General features: G+C 58.3%; 7 protein-coding genes across 7 annotated transcripts; 4 read left to right on the forward strand and 3 right to left on the reverse strand.

Moving 5' to 3' along the window:
- The first annotated feature begins 5 nt into the window (after window positions 1-5).
- On the forward strand, window positions 6-2,499 carry SCHCODRAFT_02638233 (Zn-dependent exopeptidase). The gene is made up of 11 exons (XM_050346014.1): window positions 6-341; window positions 624-797; window positions 847-968; window positions 1,055-1,157; window positions 1,224-1,378; window positions 1,520-1,658; window positions 1,750-1,841; window positions 1,877-1,879; window positions 1,900-2,020; window positions 2,121-2,212; window positions 2,317-2,499. Exons 1-11 carry the CDS (start codon window positions 254-256, stop codon window positions 2,365-2,367), a joined length of 1,140 nt encoding a protein of 379 aa, XP_050198097.1. The 5' UTR covers window positions 6-253; the 3' UTR covers window positions 2,368-2,499.
- Window positions 2,500-3,419: 920 nt separating this feature from the next.
- SCHCODRAFT_02638241 (uncharacterized protein) lies at window positions 3,420-5,867 on the forward strand. The gene has a single exon (XM_050346015.1). It carries the CDS (start codon window positions 3,466-3,468, stop codon window positions 5,665-5,667), a length of 2,202 nt encoding a protein of 733 aa, XP_050198098.1. The 5' UTR covers window positions 3,420-3,465; the 3' UTR covers window positions 5,668-5,867.
- Window positions 5,868-6,027: 160 nt separating this feature from the next.
- SCHCODRAFT_01216023 (uncharacterized protein) lies at window positions 6,028-7,968 on the forward strand (the record flags this gene model as incomplete). Its single annotated transcript, XM_050341267.1, has 2 exons — window positions 6,028-6,057; window positions 6,111-7,968. Coding segments are annotated over exons 1-2 (1,878 nt in total), but the record flags the coding sequence as incomplete, so codon positions are not given.
- SCHCODRAFT_02638244 (uncharacterized protein) lies at window positions 7,775-9,035 on the forward strand. The gene has a single exon (XM_050346016.1). The coding sequence runs from the start codon at window positions 8,080-8,082 to the stop codon at window positions 8,890-8,892; it is 813 nt and encodes a 270-aa protein (XP_050198100.1). The 5' UTR covers window positions 7,775-8,079; the 3' UTR covers window positions 8,893-9,035.
- A 39-nt stretch (window positions 9,036-9,074) lies between these two features.
- SCHCODRAFT_01192535 (uncharacterized protein) lies at window positions 9,075-13,233 on the reverse strand. The gene is made up of 11 exons (XM_003028206.3): window positions 12,684-13,233; window positions 12,511-12,635; window positions 11,909-12,454; window positions 11,780-11,860; window positions 11,619-11,729; window positions 11,257-11,565; window positions 11,067-11,210; window positions 10,880-11,014; window positions 10,765-10,830; window positions 9,812-10,717; window positions 9,075-9,762 (listed from the first exon to the last, which is right to left on the reverse strand). The coding sequence occupies exons 1-11, from the start codon at window positions 13,173-13,175 to the stop codon at window positions 9,459-9,461; spliced, it is 3,219 nt and encodes a 1,072-aa protein (XP_003028252.1). The 5' UTR covers window positions 13,176-13,233; the 3' UTR covers window positions 9,075-9,458.
- A 133-nt stretch (window positions 13,234-13,366) lies between these two features.
- Window positions 13,367-14,414, reverse strand: SCHCODRAFT_02066417 (uncharacterized protein). Its single transcript, XM_050341670.1, has 2 exons — window positions 13,811-14,414; window positions 13,367-13,750 (listed from the first exon to the last, which is right to left on the reverse strand). Exons 1-2 carry the CDS (start codon window positions 14,307-14,309, stop codon window positions 13,692-13,694), a joined length of 558 nt encoding a protein of 185 aa, XP_050198101.1. The 5' UTR covers window positions 14,310-14,414; the 3' UTR covers window positions 13,367-13,691.
- A 672-nt stretch (window positions 14,415-15,086) lies between these two features.
- Window positions 15,087-17,114, reverse strand: SCHCODRAFT_02638251 (uncharacterized protein). Its single transcript, XM_003028207.2, has 8 exons — window positions 16,803-17,114; window positions 16,712-16,754; window positions 16,436-16,658; window positions 16,229-16,331; window positions 16,029-16,179; window positions 15,844-15,973; window positions 15,685-15,780; window positions 15,087-15,620 (listed from the first exon to the last, which is right to left on the reverse strand). Exons 1-8 carry the CDS (start codon window positions 16,816-16,818, stop codon window positions 15,261-15,263), a joined length of 1,122 nt encoding a protein of 373 aa, XP_003028253.2. The 5' UTR covers window positions 16,819-17,114; the 3' UTR covers window positions 15,087-15,260.
- Between the last annotated feature and the right edge of the window lie 1,034 nt (window positions 17,115-18,148).

Here is an 18,148-nt window from a genome sequence, read left to right on the forward strand (position 1 = left end):
CGACAAGCTTGCCTCCAACCATCATGAACCTTGCCTGTGCCCTCCCTTCTTCTCTCTCGTCCTCAACCTCCCTCTCGCCATGGGCAATACAACACTGGGCATACAGCCCTGCTGCGCCCACCGACGCTGCGCGCCATGGGACTGATAGGCATTGATTCGACCTGGACCTGATCACAGCGACACCATCCTCCGCGGAAGACACCCGCCGCACCTTGCCTCCTACCATCATCTCTACACAGCGAGCGCGCATACCATGAAGGCTGCTTTTCTGGTTGCGCTCGTCTCTGCGCTCGTCAGTGCGCAAGACGCGCAGTTGCCGCTCGCCAGTGACCGCTGCGCGACGGACGCGCTGGATGCGTTGTCTGTGCTGCAACCGCCCGAGATTCTGGCAGTATGGCAGGATATGGGCGTCGTGGACCTGCTGAAGGAGGTCGGCGATGACTGTGGGCTGGAGGAGGAGCGCTTGGTGGAGGTGTTCGGAGAGGATGAGGCAAGATGGTGCGTGCGCTGGTACTTCGCGCGTTAGGATTGTGCTGACGGTGTTCTCTGCTCGCCTACTCAACCTCGCCGTGCTCAACATGCTCGTCCTCTATACCGACATGCACACGCTCTACCGCCCTCCAGGATGACCGAAGGCGACAAGCTTCGCCTGCGCGCCGAGGGCTACGATTTCATGGACATCACGAACCACCAGGACCTTGGCTCCATACGCCGCGCGCTTCCGCCTGCGCAGCTACCTAGCGCGCTGCCAGAGATCTCCGTCGACGCGCTGAGTGAGATCGTCAGATTGACGGATGGTGCGTGCAAGCTCTTCATCGTGCAGGGACGACGTTAACCTCGTCCCAGGCCTCGCCGACTACACCCAAATGCAAGACGACCTCGGCAACCTCACCTCCTTCTGGACGCGCAGCTATCGTAGCTTGTGGGGCGCGCGGAGCAGCGATTGGCTGTATGGATATGTGGGCGAGGTGAGTGGTCGATGATCTCGTTGGCTTTCTCGGCGGCGAGAGCCTGCACTCGTTAGGACGTGACCGTGCTCAGTACCCCGACTCAGATCGTCAAACCTGCCGACCCCTCCGTCAACATCACCATCCGCCGCTTCGCGCACTCCTTCCCACAGAAGTCGCTCCTCGTCCGACTGGAGAGTGCTACCGATGGTGCGTCGACCTTTATTTCCGCCAACGAAGACGCTACCGAGTTCGAAGACGCTAACGAGTTCAAAGACGCGCATAACGCGGAAGACCCCCGCCTTATCATCATCGGCGCGCACCAGGACTCGCTGAACTACAAGCTGCCCTTCTACCGCGCTCCTGGTGCGGACGATGATGGGAGCGGGACGGTCGCGTTACTACAGATTCTGCGGACGTTGGTGAGGAAGGTGAGTATCTTCCCTGGTCGTGTACCTTCTCTGCTACTTGCCCCGCCTACCGCGTTGCATGCATCCTATTCCTTCATCCTTCTGTGTCCATGAACCATCCTTCTCGCATCCATGCAACATTCGCTCACCCAGTCCTACCAGTCCTTCACCCCGCCCGCGGGCATTGCCGTGGAACTGCACTGGTACGCGGCAGAGGAAGGCGGTCTGTTGGGCAGTCAGGACGTCGCGGCGGAGTACGAGCGCGAGGGGAAGGAGGTAATTGGGATGTTGCAGATGGATGGTGAGCAACTGTTGTCTGGCATCGTAGACCTCATTCGCGAATGATACTGTGCTTATGTTGGCCGCGATCGCTAACGGGCACCCCTTGCCAGGCCTCGCCGTTGTCAAGCATGGCGTCGAGCCCAAAATTGGTCTCTTCCAAGATGAAGTGGACAAGGGGCTGTTGGACTATGTGACGGGGCTGGTACATAAGTAGCCTCTGCTTTTCGCCGCTCTTGAATCACTGACTACTCGCCCAGGTTGATGCCTACCTCTCCGTCCCTTGGGCCCTCACTGGCTGCGGCAAGCGCTGCGGCTCGGACCACATGAGCTGGACGCGCGCGGGATACCGCGCGGCGTATGTGTGCGAGGGGTTGTTTGAAGGTGAGTTATATGCTTAGCAATTGAGCGGGACAAGCCCAGCGGATGGCTGGTCATCGCAGATGGTTGTGTCGCCGGGAGCTTGCTGACGATTTGCTTGCAGAAATGGGCGAAGGCTACCATACCGTCAATGACACTATCGACCTACTTGAGGGAGAGTACAGCTTCGAGCATCTGCAGCGGTTCGTCAAGTTGGTGAGTGTAAAGTCATCCAATCTCGGTCATTTTCTATCCTTGGCTACCTGTTCGCTGTCGCGGAGGATTTGCTTCGACGACCATGCTAACAAGTGCTCGTGCAGGGTATAACCTTCATCGTCGAGCTGTCGACCTCTTCTGCGAGCTTGGCCTGAGTTGAGATGTGTGGGATCGGCCGGAAATGTACAATACAACTAGGTCAGAATTATGATCATGACCCTGAGCAATACAGAAATCTGTGTGCTGTCCTCTCTACCAATGATACTCTGGGCGATACTGTATCAGGCGTAAGCTTTGCGAGGTTGCTATCGGAAGTACGGGAACGAAAGGGGACATGTACTCCGGATCACTGGCGGTCCGCCCTGCGTCAGGCTGCGTGCGGCGTTGATGCTTCTTTCCAACTTGCCTCAAACCACCACGGCGCACCGTACAAGCTGGCTAGGGTCGGTAACAGAGAGCTGCGATGTCCGTGCGGCGGAGCAGGTAATATAGCATGACGTTCTGCGTGTTTTTGGGAACTCACTCTGAATTACAGCTGCGCGAGAGCCTTCCTGAATGCAGAGATATGTCAACGAATATGCTCGTATGCACCACCAGGGGACCTTTCTCGACTGGCGCGCGTATCGAAGGCATGGGAGATTAACGCAAACTTGGTTCTGTGGTATGAGCTGCCGTCGCTGGATCCACTGTTCGACTTGGTGACCCCGGATACGTGGGACGAACTAGTCGAGCGGTGCTACAAGACGACAAAGAAGCATAAGAAGATCTGCAAGGCGCGTAATCCTACTGCAAATGGACCGCCGGCCGCGCCGAGTCAGTGGTCGCCTCTGGGGCGAGTACGCAGTCGCGCAGAGCTGATTTGCAGGGTCAGTGTAGACCTTCATCGCGCCCTCGAAGCCGTACCGGCGTACACGCCGGTCAACGGTGCCGACGCTGTTGCTTGCCGAGAAGGAGTACCTATTCCCCTTCTATCGTCCTTGAGGGTGTTGACTATCCTGCCATGCTCACTGGACGTTGCTTGCATGGAGCACCTTCGTACGGCGTGGCCCCGCGTCTTTCCAACTAATATCGACATCATTGACGTCCAGCCCGGCACACCAGCGGTGATCGCCATCCTTCTATCGTATCACTTGCGAGTGAGGCGCCTGTGCATTCATAGCTCTCTCGATCTCTCCCAGCCCCTCGGAGTGCTGGCGTCCAATGCGCGAACCATCGCTTTTCACGACCTGGAGCTCACTGCGCCATACAGCAAGATGGGGGTGGAGGCGTTATCGCAAGCCAAGGACTTGAAGACTATCACTTGGCTTGTGATGAGCAGCAGCGCTCAAGAGGGGCTGCCCGTCACGCAACCAGGCTCTTTCGAGGCCCTGCAGTCCTTGGACCTAGCTTTCAAGTTTCCCGAGTTCCCCGCACCTAAGCTGTCGCAAGCAATCATCGAGTCTTTCGACCATCAGAGGTTGCGGCGGTTATGCCTCCAGCATATCGGACGTATCACGGCAGACGAGTTCTACGACCTACTCGTGGCCATCAGCCGAAGCTGCAACCCACATGCACTCCAGACGCTGGTCATTCGCCGCAGGGAAGGCGATCTCTTATCCTGCGTCGACTGGCCGCTTTACTTGTCGCACCTCGTCCTGCTCGCCGAGTTCAAGCAGCTCCAGATGCTCGTGCTCGACGTTGCGCGCGGCGTTATCCTCGACCAGAAGGAGTGTCAGGCCGTCGCTAAATGGTGGCCCAAGCTACGCACCCTGCGCCTGAGCTCCGTTTCCGACAAGGCGCGCCGCTCGCCGACGCCGCTGGCGTGCGTAGCAGTCTTCGCGGAGAAGTGCGCGGATCTGGAGACGCTGGCGCTCGCAGTGGACACCCGAAGCATCCAATGGCCGTGGCAGCGTCCGGAGCCAGGGGAGCCGCTGCCGTCTCGGTCGTGGGTGACGACGCTAGACCTGGGCGACTCGACCATCGACCCGTATAGCGTGAACGAGGTGGTGGACTTCCTGGCGAGAACGCTTCCGTGCCTTCGCCGGATCCTGCACTCCTCAATCGACGAGCAGCAGTCGCATGCGTGGGACGAGGTCGCGCGGAGGGTCCTAGAATCAACTGCTCCAGACGATGGTGAACCGGACCTCCGCCGGCTTTCTTCGCGGGAAACGAGCGTGGAGAGATTAAGCATCGCTGAAGGAAGCACACCGGCTCCGTCAACTTTGCAGCAGCCACTGCCTATTACCGCAGCGCCAAAGGTGGAAACTGTCGAGCGCCAGACATCTCGCATTGACACCAGCCAGGCCTCACTCCCGAAGAAGCCGCACCCTATCCCAGCGTCTCCCAATGCGTCTCCCGAAGCAGCCAATCTCGCCCAGCCACAGCGGGACCGCCAAGCCGATGCTGCACCTTCCGCACCGACTGCACCACCTGATCTTACCGCGCCCCTCGCTTCTGCAACTTACATCGCAGAGCTCGAAAGCAAGAACCGTGTTCTCGAGCAACGCAAACGCGACCTCGATCAGCGCTGCACTGACCTTGAGAAGCGTAGCGCTGACCTGGAGGCCAAACACGTTATACTCGAGCGCAAACACACCAAGCTCGGGCGGAGATACCAGACCATGGACCAGCGCCTTAACCTCGAGAATCGTGAGCTGCAATTGCGCCACGTCGAACTTGCGATGCAGAAGAATGAAATTGCCACGCAAAGGGATGAGCTTGCAGAGCGGGCGGACGAACTCGGGAGACAGAACGACCAGCTCACGCTACAGAGGGATGAGTTGGCGAGACAGAAGGATCAACTCGCGCGAGCGCACGCGGATGTAGAAGAGCAGACTGAGAAGCAGCAGAAGCGTATTCTCATGCTCGAGCGACAACGTGAGCCGCCAGCGCAGGCTCCCGCGCCACCATCCCCTTCGGTAGACCCTGGCCTCGCGCGCAAGCTCAGCGTCATGGAGCGATTGAAGGACGAGCTCGCAGCGCAGAAGGACCATCTCTCGCGAGCGCACGCCGCCCTCGAAGAGCAGTCCGAGGAGCAGCAGAAGAGGATTCTTGAGCTCGAGCGGCGGCTAGAGGAACCTATGCTCATACCCGCGCCAACGTCCACCAGCAGCGGCGACTCTGGTCTCGCGCAGAAGCTCAGCGCCGCCAAACGGGAGAAGGACGAGCTGCAGGCGCGCTACAACGCGATGCTCAAGCACACGCGCGAGGTCGTGGCCCGCAGCAAGGTCACGGAGCAGGAGAAGCGGCAGCTCGAGCAGGCCAACGGGGAGCATAAGCGTCAGCTCGAGCAGCAGAAGGAGCAGAAGCGACAGCTCGAGCGGGCACACGAGCTGCAGAGGCGCGCCATCGAGCAGTCGAACGAGCAGCTGAAGCAGCGCTGTGCTAAGCTCGAGCGCTGGCAGGGTGACATGCAACGAGGCATACAAGATTTGGCGCGTCTGTCGGGTGGGCCGCCTCGCGGACTGTCTGGATAATTCTCGTGTACTTTTCATCGTCTGCGGTCGAGCTTGTTTTCCATCTTGTTGTTTGTATCGTTGTATCATCCAACTGTTCTGAGTCCTCGATGTGCAACTAAGTCGGCTGGATTATGGTATTATGAAGTCGGTCGGAAGTGTATATACTACTAGGAATTGTCTCTCCGGTGCTATACTAGTGAAAGTACTCGTTATCGCCTAGCGCATGATGGCAATGGAGAAGGCTCAATCTACGAGCCTGATCTGCCTGGCGAACATGTCGGGATTCGAACCCGAATCAAGGCCGGGCCGATGCATGGTGCACGGGCATGTCGCTTCCACGAACTTGTCTCCGACCGCGACGACTTGGGGAGGCTCGGACAAGGTTCTCATGACCGTTCACAGAAGCAGGTAAGAGGATTACAAGCTGCCGCCTCGACGAGGGTCTTGACCGACGCTCGCAGCTGCACGAAAGCCCTGCTTCAGAACGCGGAAATATGTCACCGAATCTGCTCGTATGCGCCACGAGGAACCCTCTCTCGTTTGGCATGTGTCTCTAAATCCTGGGAGGAGCGCGCAAGCCCCATTCTATGGCATGAGCTACCCTCCTTGGAGCCTCTCCTTCGTCTGGTCACTGAGAAGTTGTGGGCGGGAATGGTCGTGGCATGCTACAAGACGAAGGACGACCATAAGGGCAAGAGATGCCAGGGAGCAGCGGCTGCTATGGGCCCAGAGAAATGGCTCAACATCATAGAGTCGATAAATGCGAGACCACGAACCCTCGGCAAGTTGGTGCGCAGGCTCACAATAGATATTCGCGAGCTCCTGACTGTGCCACCCTACGCTCTGGCCAAGGATATCCACGCTCCCAGGGGATGTCGAGGGGGCTTGCCTGACCCCCTTCTTCCTTGCGTGCGTCAGTTGGTCATCATCGGATCTCCTGCCCCAGATCCACAACGCACCCTTAATGCATGGCCTCGCCTCTTCCCAGACTTAATCGACACCGTCAAGGTTCAACGCGCAACGCCTGAGGTCGTCCGCACTGTGCTTCTGAGCTTACGTGCGCTTGAACACTTTTGTATTCAGGCCACGGAGGATCTCTCTTCGCCGTTGTCATCTCTGCCGCGCGCCCCTGCTGTCATCTACGACCTCGATTTGACCGCACCGTATGGCAAAGCAGGCATCGAGGGGCTAGCTCAGGCGAAGAAGCTGGAGAAATTGTCCTTCGTGATTCTGGGGAGTGCGATGGACGGCCTGCCTCGTCTTCGCAAGGGCGGCTTCTGTGACTTGCAATATCTGGAAAACACATTCGAGCAACCAGAATTCCCCGCAGTCAAACTATCGCAGGCAATAATCGACTCCATAGACCACTCAAGGCTTCGAAGTATCATCCTCAAGGACATCGGGAGCGCCACAGCTGACGAATTTCACGACCTGCTCAACGCCGTCAAGCGGACCTGCGACCCTCGGGCACTCAAGACGTTAGTTATCCAGCGCAGGAAAAGCATCCTTCCGTTGTGTATCGACTGGTTACTTAGCATGTCGCAGCTCAGCCTGCTAGCCGACTTCTGTGGCTTCGAGATGCTCGTGCTCGACGTGGCGAGCGGCGTGGCTCTGTCCCGCAAGGATTGCGAGACTGTAGCCAAGTGGTGGCCGGAGCTGCATACCCTGCGCCTCAGCTCGATGCGCAGTAAATTGCACCGGGCCTGGATCTCGCTGGCGTGCGTGGCGGCGCTCGCAAATAATCTCCCAGAATTGCAGACCTTAGCGCTTACCGTCGATTCACGCGATACGCGCTGGTCAATGCAGCCTGCGAATTCGGCAGCGTCGAAACCTCCACATCTGTCGACGTTGGACGTGGGTGACTCGCCTATGGATCCGGACAACGTGGACCAAGTTTCGGGCTTCTTGAAGACTTCCCTTCCCCTTCTTTCCCGTTTGCTGCATTGCTCGACCAACGAACGGCAGTCGAACGCATGGAATGCGGTGGCGCGGAGAGTCATACCCTCGGTCGCGGTGGAGGCTGCTAAGCCTGGCGTGCGTCGTGCCGCTGCGGTTAAGCCAGCGTTCGCGCAGTTGGGCACTGCTACGAAGCCGTCATCGACCATCAAGGCAGTGCAGGTGGAGAAGAACGAACAGAAGAGACCACACAATGCGACCGCTTCGCCTTTAAGAGATCCCCTGCCTACCGCCCCTAGATCTTCCCCTGAGTCCACCAGCGTATCCAGTGCTCATCTCCCACCGCGAAGCGGTAACGCATTCATGGCATCATCTTCCTCCGCGCCGCGCATTGCTGAGCTCGCACTCAAAGTGGAAGAGCACGTGGGCGAAACTGAGCTCGAGCAGCGCCACGCAGAGCTCCAACGCTAGCACGCTAAGCTTGAGCGGCGCTACGAGACTTTGGACGCTCGCCTCGAGGTCAAGACCCAGGACATGCAGCTACGCATTGACGAGCTCGAGGCGCAGAAAGGCCATCTGGTCAGAGCGCATGCGGAACTGGAAGAGCAGGCCGAAAAGCAGCTGAAGCGGGTCCTCGAGCTTGAACGGCGTCGTGAAGAGCCTTCGCAAGCTCCCGCTGCGCCATCCGTCGAATCCAGACCCGATATCGCCCAGAAGCTCGCCGCTGCCGAGCGAACAAGGGACTCGCTCGCAGCGCAGAGAGCCCACCTGGTAGAGACGCACGCGGCTATGGAGGGGCAATTCGAGAACCTGCAGAAGCAGGTCCTCGAGCTTGGACAGCGACTCGAGGAGCTCTCGCAGACTCCGGCGCCACCAGCCGTCAGCAGTGATACAGGCCTTGCTGATAAGCTCGCCGCTACGGAGCGAGCGAAGGACGAGCTCGCGGCGCAGAAAGATCATCTCATCCGCGCCCACACCGCGCTGGAAGACCAGTCGGAGAAGCAGCAGAAGCACATTCTTGAGCTTCAACGACGGTTAGAAGAGCTCTCCCAAGCTTCTGGTCCACCGTCTGCTGCTGACGACCCCGGTCTCGTGCAAAAGCTCAAGGACACTGAGCAGGAGAGGGATAAGCTTCAGGCGAAGCACAACGCGATGCTGAAGCACAGTCAACGGGTTGTCGCCGAGAAACAGGAGGCAGAACAGCAGAAGCGCTCGCTTGAGGAGTCGAACGAGCAGTTGAGGCAGCGCTGCGCCGAGCTCGAGCAGTGGAAGACCAACATGCAGCGAGACTTGCATGCCCTGACGCATCGTTCAGGTGCGCTGCCTGCACGCGGTACATCTGGCTAATGGACACCATCCATTACCTCTCGTCAAACTTGCTGTCACGGACGACTCGGAACTAGTCTACGTACTTGCAGGATCGCCTTGTTCAACGACTTGCCGGACATGTCGTCCAACGAAATATCTGGGCCACAATCAGAATATCGCAGTAATTCAATCTAATATACACAGTCGCTTTGCTCGGTTCTCGACAAGTATAATACTAATGGTGCGGGGGTACAGTATAAACTCAAGCTGGAGATGGTCTGCGCGAGATAAAACCGGGGAGGAATCACTGCAGTCCTGGCGCCACGTCGATGCACAGTGCACGACCTGCGGAGCCCAGAGCGCCTGCGACGAATCTGGCGCGGTCCTGAAGGCCATCGCAGGATCTGATCCGGGAGGATGACGGAAGGCTGCTTCGCAGAATTGACGATTCGCGCTCGCGCGCGATGTCATGACCATGACAGCCGAGTGCCTCACTTAAGGGCTGAGCTAGACGAGACGTCCCCGAGAGTCGTGTCGAAGCGTGAACTTGTTGTTCGTATAGGCCGTTGCCGGTGGAGAGATGCCCGAGAGATGTTGATGCCCGGCTAGCGCCCGAGGTTGCGCGGGCCGTTGCTCTGAAGGACAATCTTCACACCTTTGGCACGCGTCTTGCGACGCCCATGGGCGGGCATGGTTGTGATGGTGGGCGCAGGTGGGGCTGACGTCTCGGAGAAGTTGGGGACGGGCTCTGCGACAACATGCTCGGCGGGTGAAGGCGTCTCAGTGCAGATGTCCTCGTTCGTCGTCGCGTTGGGAAGGGGCAGCTCGGGAGTGTCGTCGCGCGCCTCTGTAACGACTGGCGTCGCCTGAAGTAGCAATTCGGCCGAGTGCACGGGCATCTCCACCTTGCTATAGAACGAGTTAGCCTGAGACCACCAGCATGGAACTTTGTACGTACCTTGGTGTAACTTCGCACTCTTGAAGGTCGTCGATGCGTGGGTGGGTGGCCACCGCCTCTGCGGGTGCATCTACAACCGATGCGCTTGCCTCTACACGCGCGATAGCCATGTCCACTGCCTGCGAGATCTCTTCCAATCCGTCCAGCCGGCTACCCCGCATGATGCCGTATGGAGGCGCTTGAGCCCAGACGAAGTTGACTGCCGAGAGCTCGTCGTTCGGTACCTCGGCGGCAGAGGGCGAGGTACACCTGTACCGGGGGCACTCTAGAGGCGCAGGAGGCGCGATACGAATGGCCGACGCCGGGGGCCGCTCCTGCTGAGGCGTAGGGCGAATGATCGGCGCTTGAGGACGCGCCTGATGAGGCGGAACGCGAGCGATAGACGGTCGGGGTATGGCGATGTACAGTGTCTCGCCGTATTGAGGCGCGCCTTGTGATACCTCATGCGCCTGGCGGGTATCGCGGGGGATGGCGGGAAGCGTAAGGGGTGCAGTGCCCTCGTCGAGCGGCGATGAAGACTCGGAAATGGAGGATGACGGCTCGACGGATGCCTTGGAGGGTTCTTCATCCGGGACATGGACGTTGACCACGTCTTCCTCCTCTGCACCAGACTCGCGGGGCTCGGTCTCGTCCAGAGCTTGAATGGGCTGCTGATCATCCTCCGCGGTCGGGCCTGCGTCTTGTTCCTGACCTCGAACGTCAAGCGCCACTGCATCTTCGGCTGGGAGGGGGTCCGGAAATAGAATGGGCAGGAGATTGACCCCGTCATAGGACTGCGTCGCCGTGGACGCAGCGGACTGCACGAGACGCGACGTGAGGAAGTCGAGGTGGCTAAAATTTCCGACGGAGGGCGGCCCAGCAGACGGCGCGGCCTCCTCTGCAGGTGAAGGCGAGCGTTCGATGGATCTGGGCGGCTGTCAGTGCACGCCATAGACAAAAACTCGTAGACATACGGCGTGGTCAATGAGGGAGCAGGCTTGCTTCGCAGATTGTCAAGCATCTGCGCCAACATTTCATTGCTGTCAGAAGGTCAGAAAAAGATTGACAAGTGTATGATATGATACATACGTAGCAGCAAATGAAGCTGGCCCGGCCACGGGAACATCCGGCGGCGTCTGTAGCTGTGGGGAGGATGGTGTGCTGTCTGTAGCCTGAGACTGCGTCGGGTTCACTATAACGATGGCGGGAGTTCGAGCATCTCGTCTGCGGACGATACTCAGAGAGGAGTAAGCAGGGATGCACGACATTGACATACCTGTTAAGACTCGATACATTGCTTGAGCGAAGCGAGAACATGCCCTGAAGGCGGGCGACCATCTCAAACTCGTCTATGTTCTCGGCTTCGGACTCCTCGTCACTAGTTGAACCAGTGTTGTCGTCGGACGGCTCGGTAAAGTCCCTATGGACCAGTGAGCAGACGAAAATATATGTGAGGAGCTACGCACTGTGGTCTCGAAGAGGAGCCGACATCATTCTCATTCGCTTGGATGGCGCGAGGCAGGTTCACGAAGGATGCGGATGGGGAGGTCTCGTCGAGGAAGCTAAAGGAGCTGTCGCCGACGCTCGAAGGCTGCAACGCGGCGTTGTTGGATGCGGTGACGCACGGCAGAGCCGGAGACAAGCCGACGTTGACCTCGTCCCCGCGATGAGCGCGGGGCAGGCTCACGACGGGTGTGGAGGATTCGTCGGCGATGTCGAAGAAGCTGGCGTCCGTGCTCTCAGGCTGGAAGGCGACGTCGGCTTCAGGACGAGCTCTGGATAGGGATGTCAGTGGAGATGAGAAGCGAGTAGCGTGCGCTACACGTACGAATTCAGTGGGAGGACATTGGCTTCAGGGAAGGAAGTAGTAGGATGAATGGATGGGAGGGGCTGGGGCATCTCGGCAGGCCGACCAGGCAGGTTCACTATGATGGTGTCACTAGCGATAGGTCAGCATGCGCGTCTAGTGCAGCAAAATCATGGACATACTCGTGGATCGAGACCGAGGAGGCGGAACGGGGGACGGGGTTGGTAACATCGATGGGGACACTGTCAGAAAGCGTCGGCTCACTGTGAGGTGGTCAATGACAGGAAGGGAAGTATTAGGAAGTCACGCACTTCGCATCGGTGGCGAAGAGGCAATCATCGTGGGCGAAGGGTAGGGGATCATCGGCGAGGTCGTTTGAAGCTTCCGAGTCGCTGGAACGACTGGTAGGCGACGTGTCCAATGCATCGACGTTATGAGGGGAGTTGTGAGAGGCGTCGCCATCATCCTCCGAGTCATCGTCGTCTTCGTCTGATTGGACGGCCGGGTTTTGCGAGGCGAGGTGAGGAACGCTGGGTACGACGACGGGGGCAGGTACAGCGGCGGCGGCGGCGGCAGGGATAGGCGCTGGAACTGCGGGTGCTGGTGCGATCGGTGCTTGTACGACGGGCGCTTGTACGGTAGGCGCGGGTGCGGCGGGTGCTGGCGCAATGGGTGCTGGTGCGGTAGGAGCTGGAGCCGGAGCTGGAGTAACGGGTGCAGGTGCGGCGGGTACTGCTACGGCAGGTGCAGGCAAGATCTCGACGTGGGGGATGCGTTCCTCGTAAGAAGCGGGCCCGGGAACGCTGGCCAGAAGATTGTCAATCTCTTGCTGCGCGGCGTCCACCTCGTCGTCGACGCTACTAAAACGAACAGTCAGCGCGAGCACGCGAGCGGCAGCGATGGCAAAACGCACGTGGATGGCGGCGGTGCCGGCGGGGCCCCGGATTCAACTTCCGCTTGCGCGGCAGGGAATCGGCGCGTGGGTTTGTGGCGGAAGAGCCGGACGTATATCACGACAACGGTCATGATAAGGACGATCTGCGGACCAGTCAGTGTCTGCGACCACGCCGGCGCTAAACGACCTACGAGGGCGAGGATGTAAGAGGTGAGGCCGTTGGGAGAGGCTTGAAGCCATGGTGCGTCCTTTGTGGCGGACGGGCGGCTGATCAGGCGCTCCTCGTAGGAGGACCATGCAGTGGCGACCTCATCGGCGATCCGCGCCGCATGATCATTCCGCTGTTTGGCGGGCAGGGCCCGCTCGAGCTCGTCCTCGTTGATGAGAAGGCGACGGGCGAGGGGACTGATCCTGATGTCAAGGCGGTCGGGCACCGGTATAGACTTGAAGTTGAGGGCGATGGGAGGAGCGGTCGGGGTGCGGGTGGGGTCCAAACTGGCACCTTCCAGGAGGGCGGAGATGACTGGGGTATCGCGCAAGGTGAGGGATGTAGGCGGGAGCGTAACGCAGTAAGCAGCTGTGGTGGTCTCTAGGACGTTGTCCACGAGACCAGCAGCGCGCAGGGCGATGGCGATGGTGTAGCTGAACGCAAGCGCGATCGCTTGCACGGTGAAGTCGTCCATTCTGGACGCTGTGAGATCTAGCACTTGGGTGCTTCGGGAGTGGCAAGCTTGGTAGAGGTGGTGGGTGGGGAAGAAAGGGAGGTCGGGCAGGGCGCTTCAGTATAAGAGGCGCCGACCATTGTGAGTAAAATATTCCAGATTCGGCACAAAGAGATATATTAGGAGGCGACGACCCGGCGGCGGACTACGCTTACCGAGTCCTGGCGCTTATCCCTTCGCACAGCTCGATTCAAACACTAGCTCCGCATCGCAACGAGAAAGGGGGTGCTTCTCGGCGAATTCTTGAACGGTGTTCTGCCTTTCTTGACTGCTGTGGCAGCTCCCGCTGCCGCGACATAGACGAGGGGCGAGATGATCATCTACTAGTTGGCGATGGATAGGCGGTCGTCCCTCCCTCTGCCCTCAGACCACTCCAACGAAAGGAGGAATCTTCGACGGTAGGAAAGCCCAGGTCCCTCGCGTTGCGGCGAATGGTCCGCTTGCTTATTGTTCGATGCTGTAAGTATATTCAAATCGCTACAGCGTTGCCTCGTGCGGCGCACAGTGGATCTCTTGAGCGAACTCCGCGAATATGACTATTGGTAGAAAGTCCATCAGTCGGGCAGTGCTTCACAAAAGAGAGGGGAGTCAGTCACCATCATGCGCACGAGGTACGGTCCCCTTCGGCACGAGGTACGCGCTCTTCGACGGCGGGACCCTGCACGACGGGCGCCGGCCGGGCTCTAGAAGATACAAGGCGTGGGATCGCAATGGAGGGGCGCTGGTCCTGGCGTATCGCGTGTGGCGCTTATTGTGTGTGACGCGACAGCGGCGGTGGAGGTGGGGTCGGCGGCTTGATGGATGTCGCTTGGGGAGGGGGACGAAGGGCTCCAAGGCGGTGAAGCTGGCAAGGTCCCCGAGCGCGTTTCCCTTCAGTGAGATCCACGAGTGCCCGTGCAATGAGCTTGCAATGAGCTGCACTGCACCCGCGCACCTCGGATTACGACACACTTCCCAGGCCGCAGCGGCGGTGCCGTAAAGGGCGTGGGCCGAAGTAGATGATGGGAAAATCAGTAGGCGCCCAGTCATCAGTCGGCAGCGGGTGAGCTTTGAGCGAGGCGGTGAGCGACATGGACCACTTGGATTACACCCCATCGTCCCCTCGAATCCGGGGAGTCATCGCCATTGACGAAATTGCATGTCTTCTTTTGTGAACCGTGAGACGCGGGAGCGCGGCGATGGACGAAGGTGCCGCCGACTCGTGGGCAGGCGAAGGCACTGTAGATCTTCTGCGATGAGAAAGCCAACAGAGAATTGCATGATCCCTAGGTGGTAGACGTCGAAGGGGAGTCGACGTACTTGGCGATCATATTTTTCCTCGTCGATCGGGGACGAATCTTGGGCCTTGAAGGCGTGCGAGCGGTATATATGTCCGTCTCCGGTAGAGTAAATAGTAGCTTGAGTAGTTCTTGACGAGGAGTTGAAGTCTCGGGTTGCTCAGGCGTCTATGGATCGTCCACAGAGGGCCCCCTTTCAATATCGAGCCGTGAGAGACTGTGACGAGACGAACCGTGACATACGAATCTTCATAAATCATGACATCCTCCCGGCAGCGATTATCGGCACAAATGAGAGGGCGCAGAGCTGCGGCTGTAGTAAAGCGTTGTCTGAGCCCGAGGAGATGGAGGAAGAAAGCAAGCAGCAAGCGTGACGTATGCAAGCGTTGCATGCATGTTGTGACACATCGAACCTCCTCCCTTTAAGGCCGCCGTATTGGGCCTTCGCACGAAAGGTAGTCATGGGTTGCGCAGAATGGATATTCAGTAGGAAGAAAAACTGTGAACAGGCGGAGCAGAGAAAGGTGAGGTGACATGCTATCGCAGTTATCTTGTCGACGTCTGAATAGTCACGGTAATCTCAAATACTCTCTATCCTACTAAACATACATACAACATTAGAATACAACAGGAAGAACAACTACTTCTCAAGCGAGTGTATGCAGCGTACAAGTCAAGAAAGACAGGTAAGTATTTAACCCGAAGGTCATCACCGGCCTCACAGCCAGCCCATAGCGCATTTTGCGCCCTCCGGACAGAGTATGTGTCGTCACAGGGCATGCTGCGTCGTCACCGTCTGCACTACAACACCATCGATCGACGCATGGGTATACAGGCTTGGCTCCTGCCACGGTTCCTCCGACTTCGGGATATCTCTCCACGCCGCCCTCGCCTCGGAGTCTTTCCACGTCGCCCTCGCTTCGCCGTCTTTCCACGGCGCGGACTCTTTCACGGGAGTCTTCGGCCCCTGCGAATCGAGGTCGAGCGAGCGGGAACGCTGCGAGAGCGCGATGCGCTCGACGTGCGTGAGGCCGCGAGTGGTGGTCGTAGTGGTGGACAGTTCGGAGTCGGAGTCGATCATGGAGAAGCGGAGGCGGACTAGGAGGATGACGAGGACAGGATTGAGGGCCTACGAGGATCATTAAACGGAAGTAAGGTCCGGTGCATGGACACGAGAAGTGAAGGCCACGTACCGCTAGCATCTGACTGAGTGTGCCCATCATGCTGGTCCCCCAATCCAATGGAGAGCCATTATGCCCGTCGAGCACGGAGAGGATCGCGTAGACGAACTGGGATAGCTAGAGTCAGGGCCGCGATGTCCTGATTACGAAACCAGCTGGCATTCGACATACCTGACATAAACACAAGAGCGCGCCACTTTCGACAAGAATGAAGAAGGCGCTTTCCAGTCGCCGTATATTCTGGCCGTGCCCTGCCACGCCAGAGAAGCTGAACGTCGCCGCTAGTTGACGGTGGTTCTGCCTATACATTGACATAAGTTGAGCGATATTTTCAACTTCAGGAAGGTTGCACTCACCATGCCCTCAACGCTATGGCCGCCGTAGAAAAGAGATTCGTGCCAAAGGACAGAAACGTGGACGCTCCAAGTATCGCTGCACCCATACCTGGATCTCGGATGGTGTCGTATATCTTTTCCGTCGTCCACACGCCGAAGGCTATGGCCATCGCTGGAGTCGCGTCAGCATGAGTTCAATACATAGAGTCCAGATAGCTCACCGGCATCCGCAATCAGAACGACGAGCAGGGCATATTGCACCCCTCTCCTCCCCCTCCAGAATATCCACGCGCGCCAGACGATGATCGAATCACCAGCGATGAACTACAACATGTGTCAGTCGGACATTGCAGTGATTCGGACATTGCGACGAGCAGCCGACACAAGGGACAGTACACAATACTGCTGGGTAAAATCGAGATACACACCTGGATCGGCTGCGCCCACGTCTGATACACAAACATCCACAGCGTCTCGTGGTCCGCCGCTCTAAACCTCTGAAGGATCGGCTCGTCCAAATTTCGCGTGAACCCGCGCGAGAGCTGGAGCAGGATGACGGCGAGGACGCATGCGGTGTTGATGGTCACGCTGGCGAAGAGGAGAAGGATGACGCCGATCTGGATGAGGATGGTGCGCGAGCGGGCGCGGCGGCTGGGGGTGGGGTTAGCGCACTCTCTGGTGCATCTCGCTCAAGGTAGACGCACAGCATAATGAGAAGCGCGAGAGGTGTCAAGCAGAGGAAGACGCCTACGATGGGTGAGCATAGGACGAGGGAATGGATGGTGCTTGACTCACCGTACGCGACAGCCATAAAGAACATCACGACCACGTTCTTCATCTCATTGCGTCCGAAAGCGTACAATAGCCTGTCCTCTTCCGGCGTCATGGCGGATAAGAGGCAGCGCCACGAGCTTCAACGAGGGTAAGCACCGCAAGGGTGAGGTAGGTTGGAAAACGTGGGGCGCCGAAGGGCGCAGAGTGGAAATCGCCCGATGTTCTTATACACCGCTGAGTGCTATACATACGAAGGGTACTCAATACACATGGAAGGCTGGCTATACACCCCGAGGGCTGTGAGTGCCCTCATCCACGTCTTCGCGCGGTGATAGTGTGGGGGAACGTATGGTTCCGGCCGCTGCGGATCCTGCTAACAGAGTGATAAGGACCTTGTATTCGTGGAGCACGCGCTCCGGGGGTAGCTTCGAATGTCGGAATGACCGCAGGGCTGAGGGAAAAGAGGATGGTCTGAGGTGGAAGAGGTACAAGGCCCTCCGCGGGGAGGGAGAGGGCTCCCGCAGTTGAGGAAACGGGGTTACTTACGGGATGGGGTCAGTGCCGAGAGGGATGTGGGTGGCCGCTTGGGAGCTTCCCATATTGTAGCATTATCTGTGGGTTCGACTTCGCGTTGATGCCGCTTTGGGAAGTAGGCTTGATTTGCGATAAAGCGAGATAAGATCGATGAGAATAGCGTGAGTGAGCCTTCAACCTCTTGATATATGGGTACTCACATATGGCCGACCGCACGGCGCTACACGACGGTTCGAAGAGATGCCACGGTCGTCGGGGTTTTCTTAACCCGTTCCTCTTCGTAGATATTCATTGACAAGGAATACCTACCTGGGAAGAAGCCACCTAAAAGCCCGAGCAAGACGCCATCGGGCTGCCGCCGGTAAGATGAGATCACGAGCGCCATTCAAGAGACTTCTGAGTCATGTGTCGGAATATTTCGAGTGGCATGCTGCCTCTTCCTTCGTCTATGTCAAGCATACTTTCGAGATGCAGGAGGTTGGAAAGCCGGACGTTGAAGGCTGGAATGACGGGTACAGATGAAGGCAAATGAAAGGTAGCCCGACTGTGTGAAGACGATGCGAAACGACCTGGGGCCTGGAGTTTCTCGGTGAAGCTGGCACGGCCGAGCAGAGTTCTGTGTACCTTCAGGACAGTAAGGATCACATAAGCCTCAGCTCTGACTCTAAGGCCTTCCCATGTTGGTCGAAAGCAAGTTTGTTCGACTTTCCAAGCCGCACGTGACGAGGCCGTAACAGAGTGACAGTGCTGTGACCAAAGTGACCGTGCGTCACACGTCTCCTCGACACGAACATCCATACCTTCATCATGGGACGCTTAGCCGGCCGCCTTCT

The sequence above is a fragment of the Schizophyllum commune genome (genome assembly GCF_000143185.2).
Source record: "Schizophyllum commune H4-8 unplaced genomic scaffold SCHCOscaffold_11, whole genome shotgun sequence".
Classification (NCBI taxonomy): domain Eukaryota; kingdom Fungi; phylum Basidiomycota; class Agaricomycetes; order Agaricales; family Schizophyllaceae; genus Schizophyllum; species Schizophyllum commune.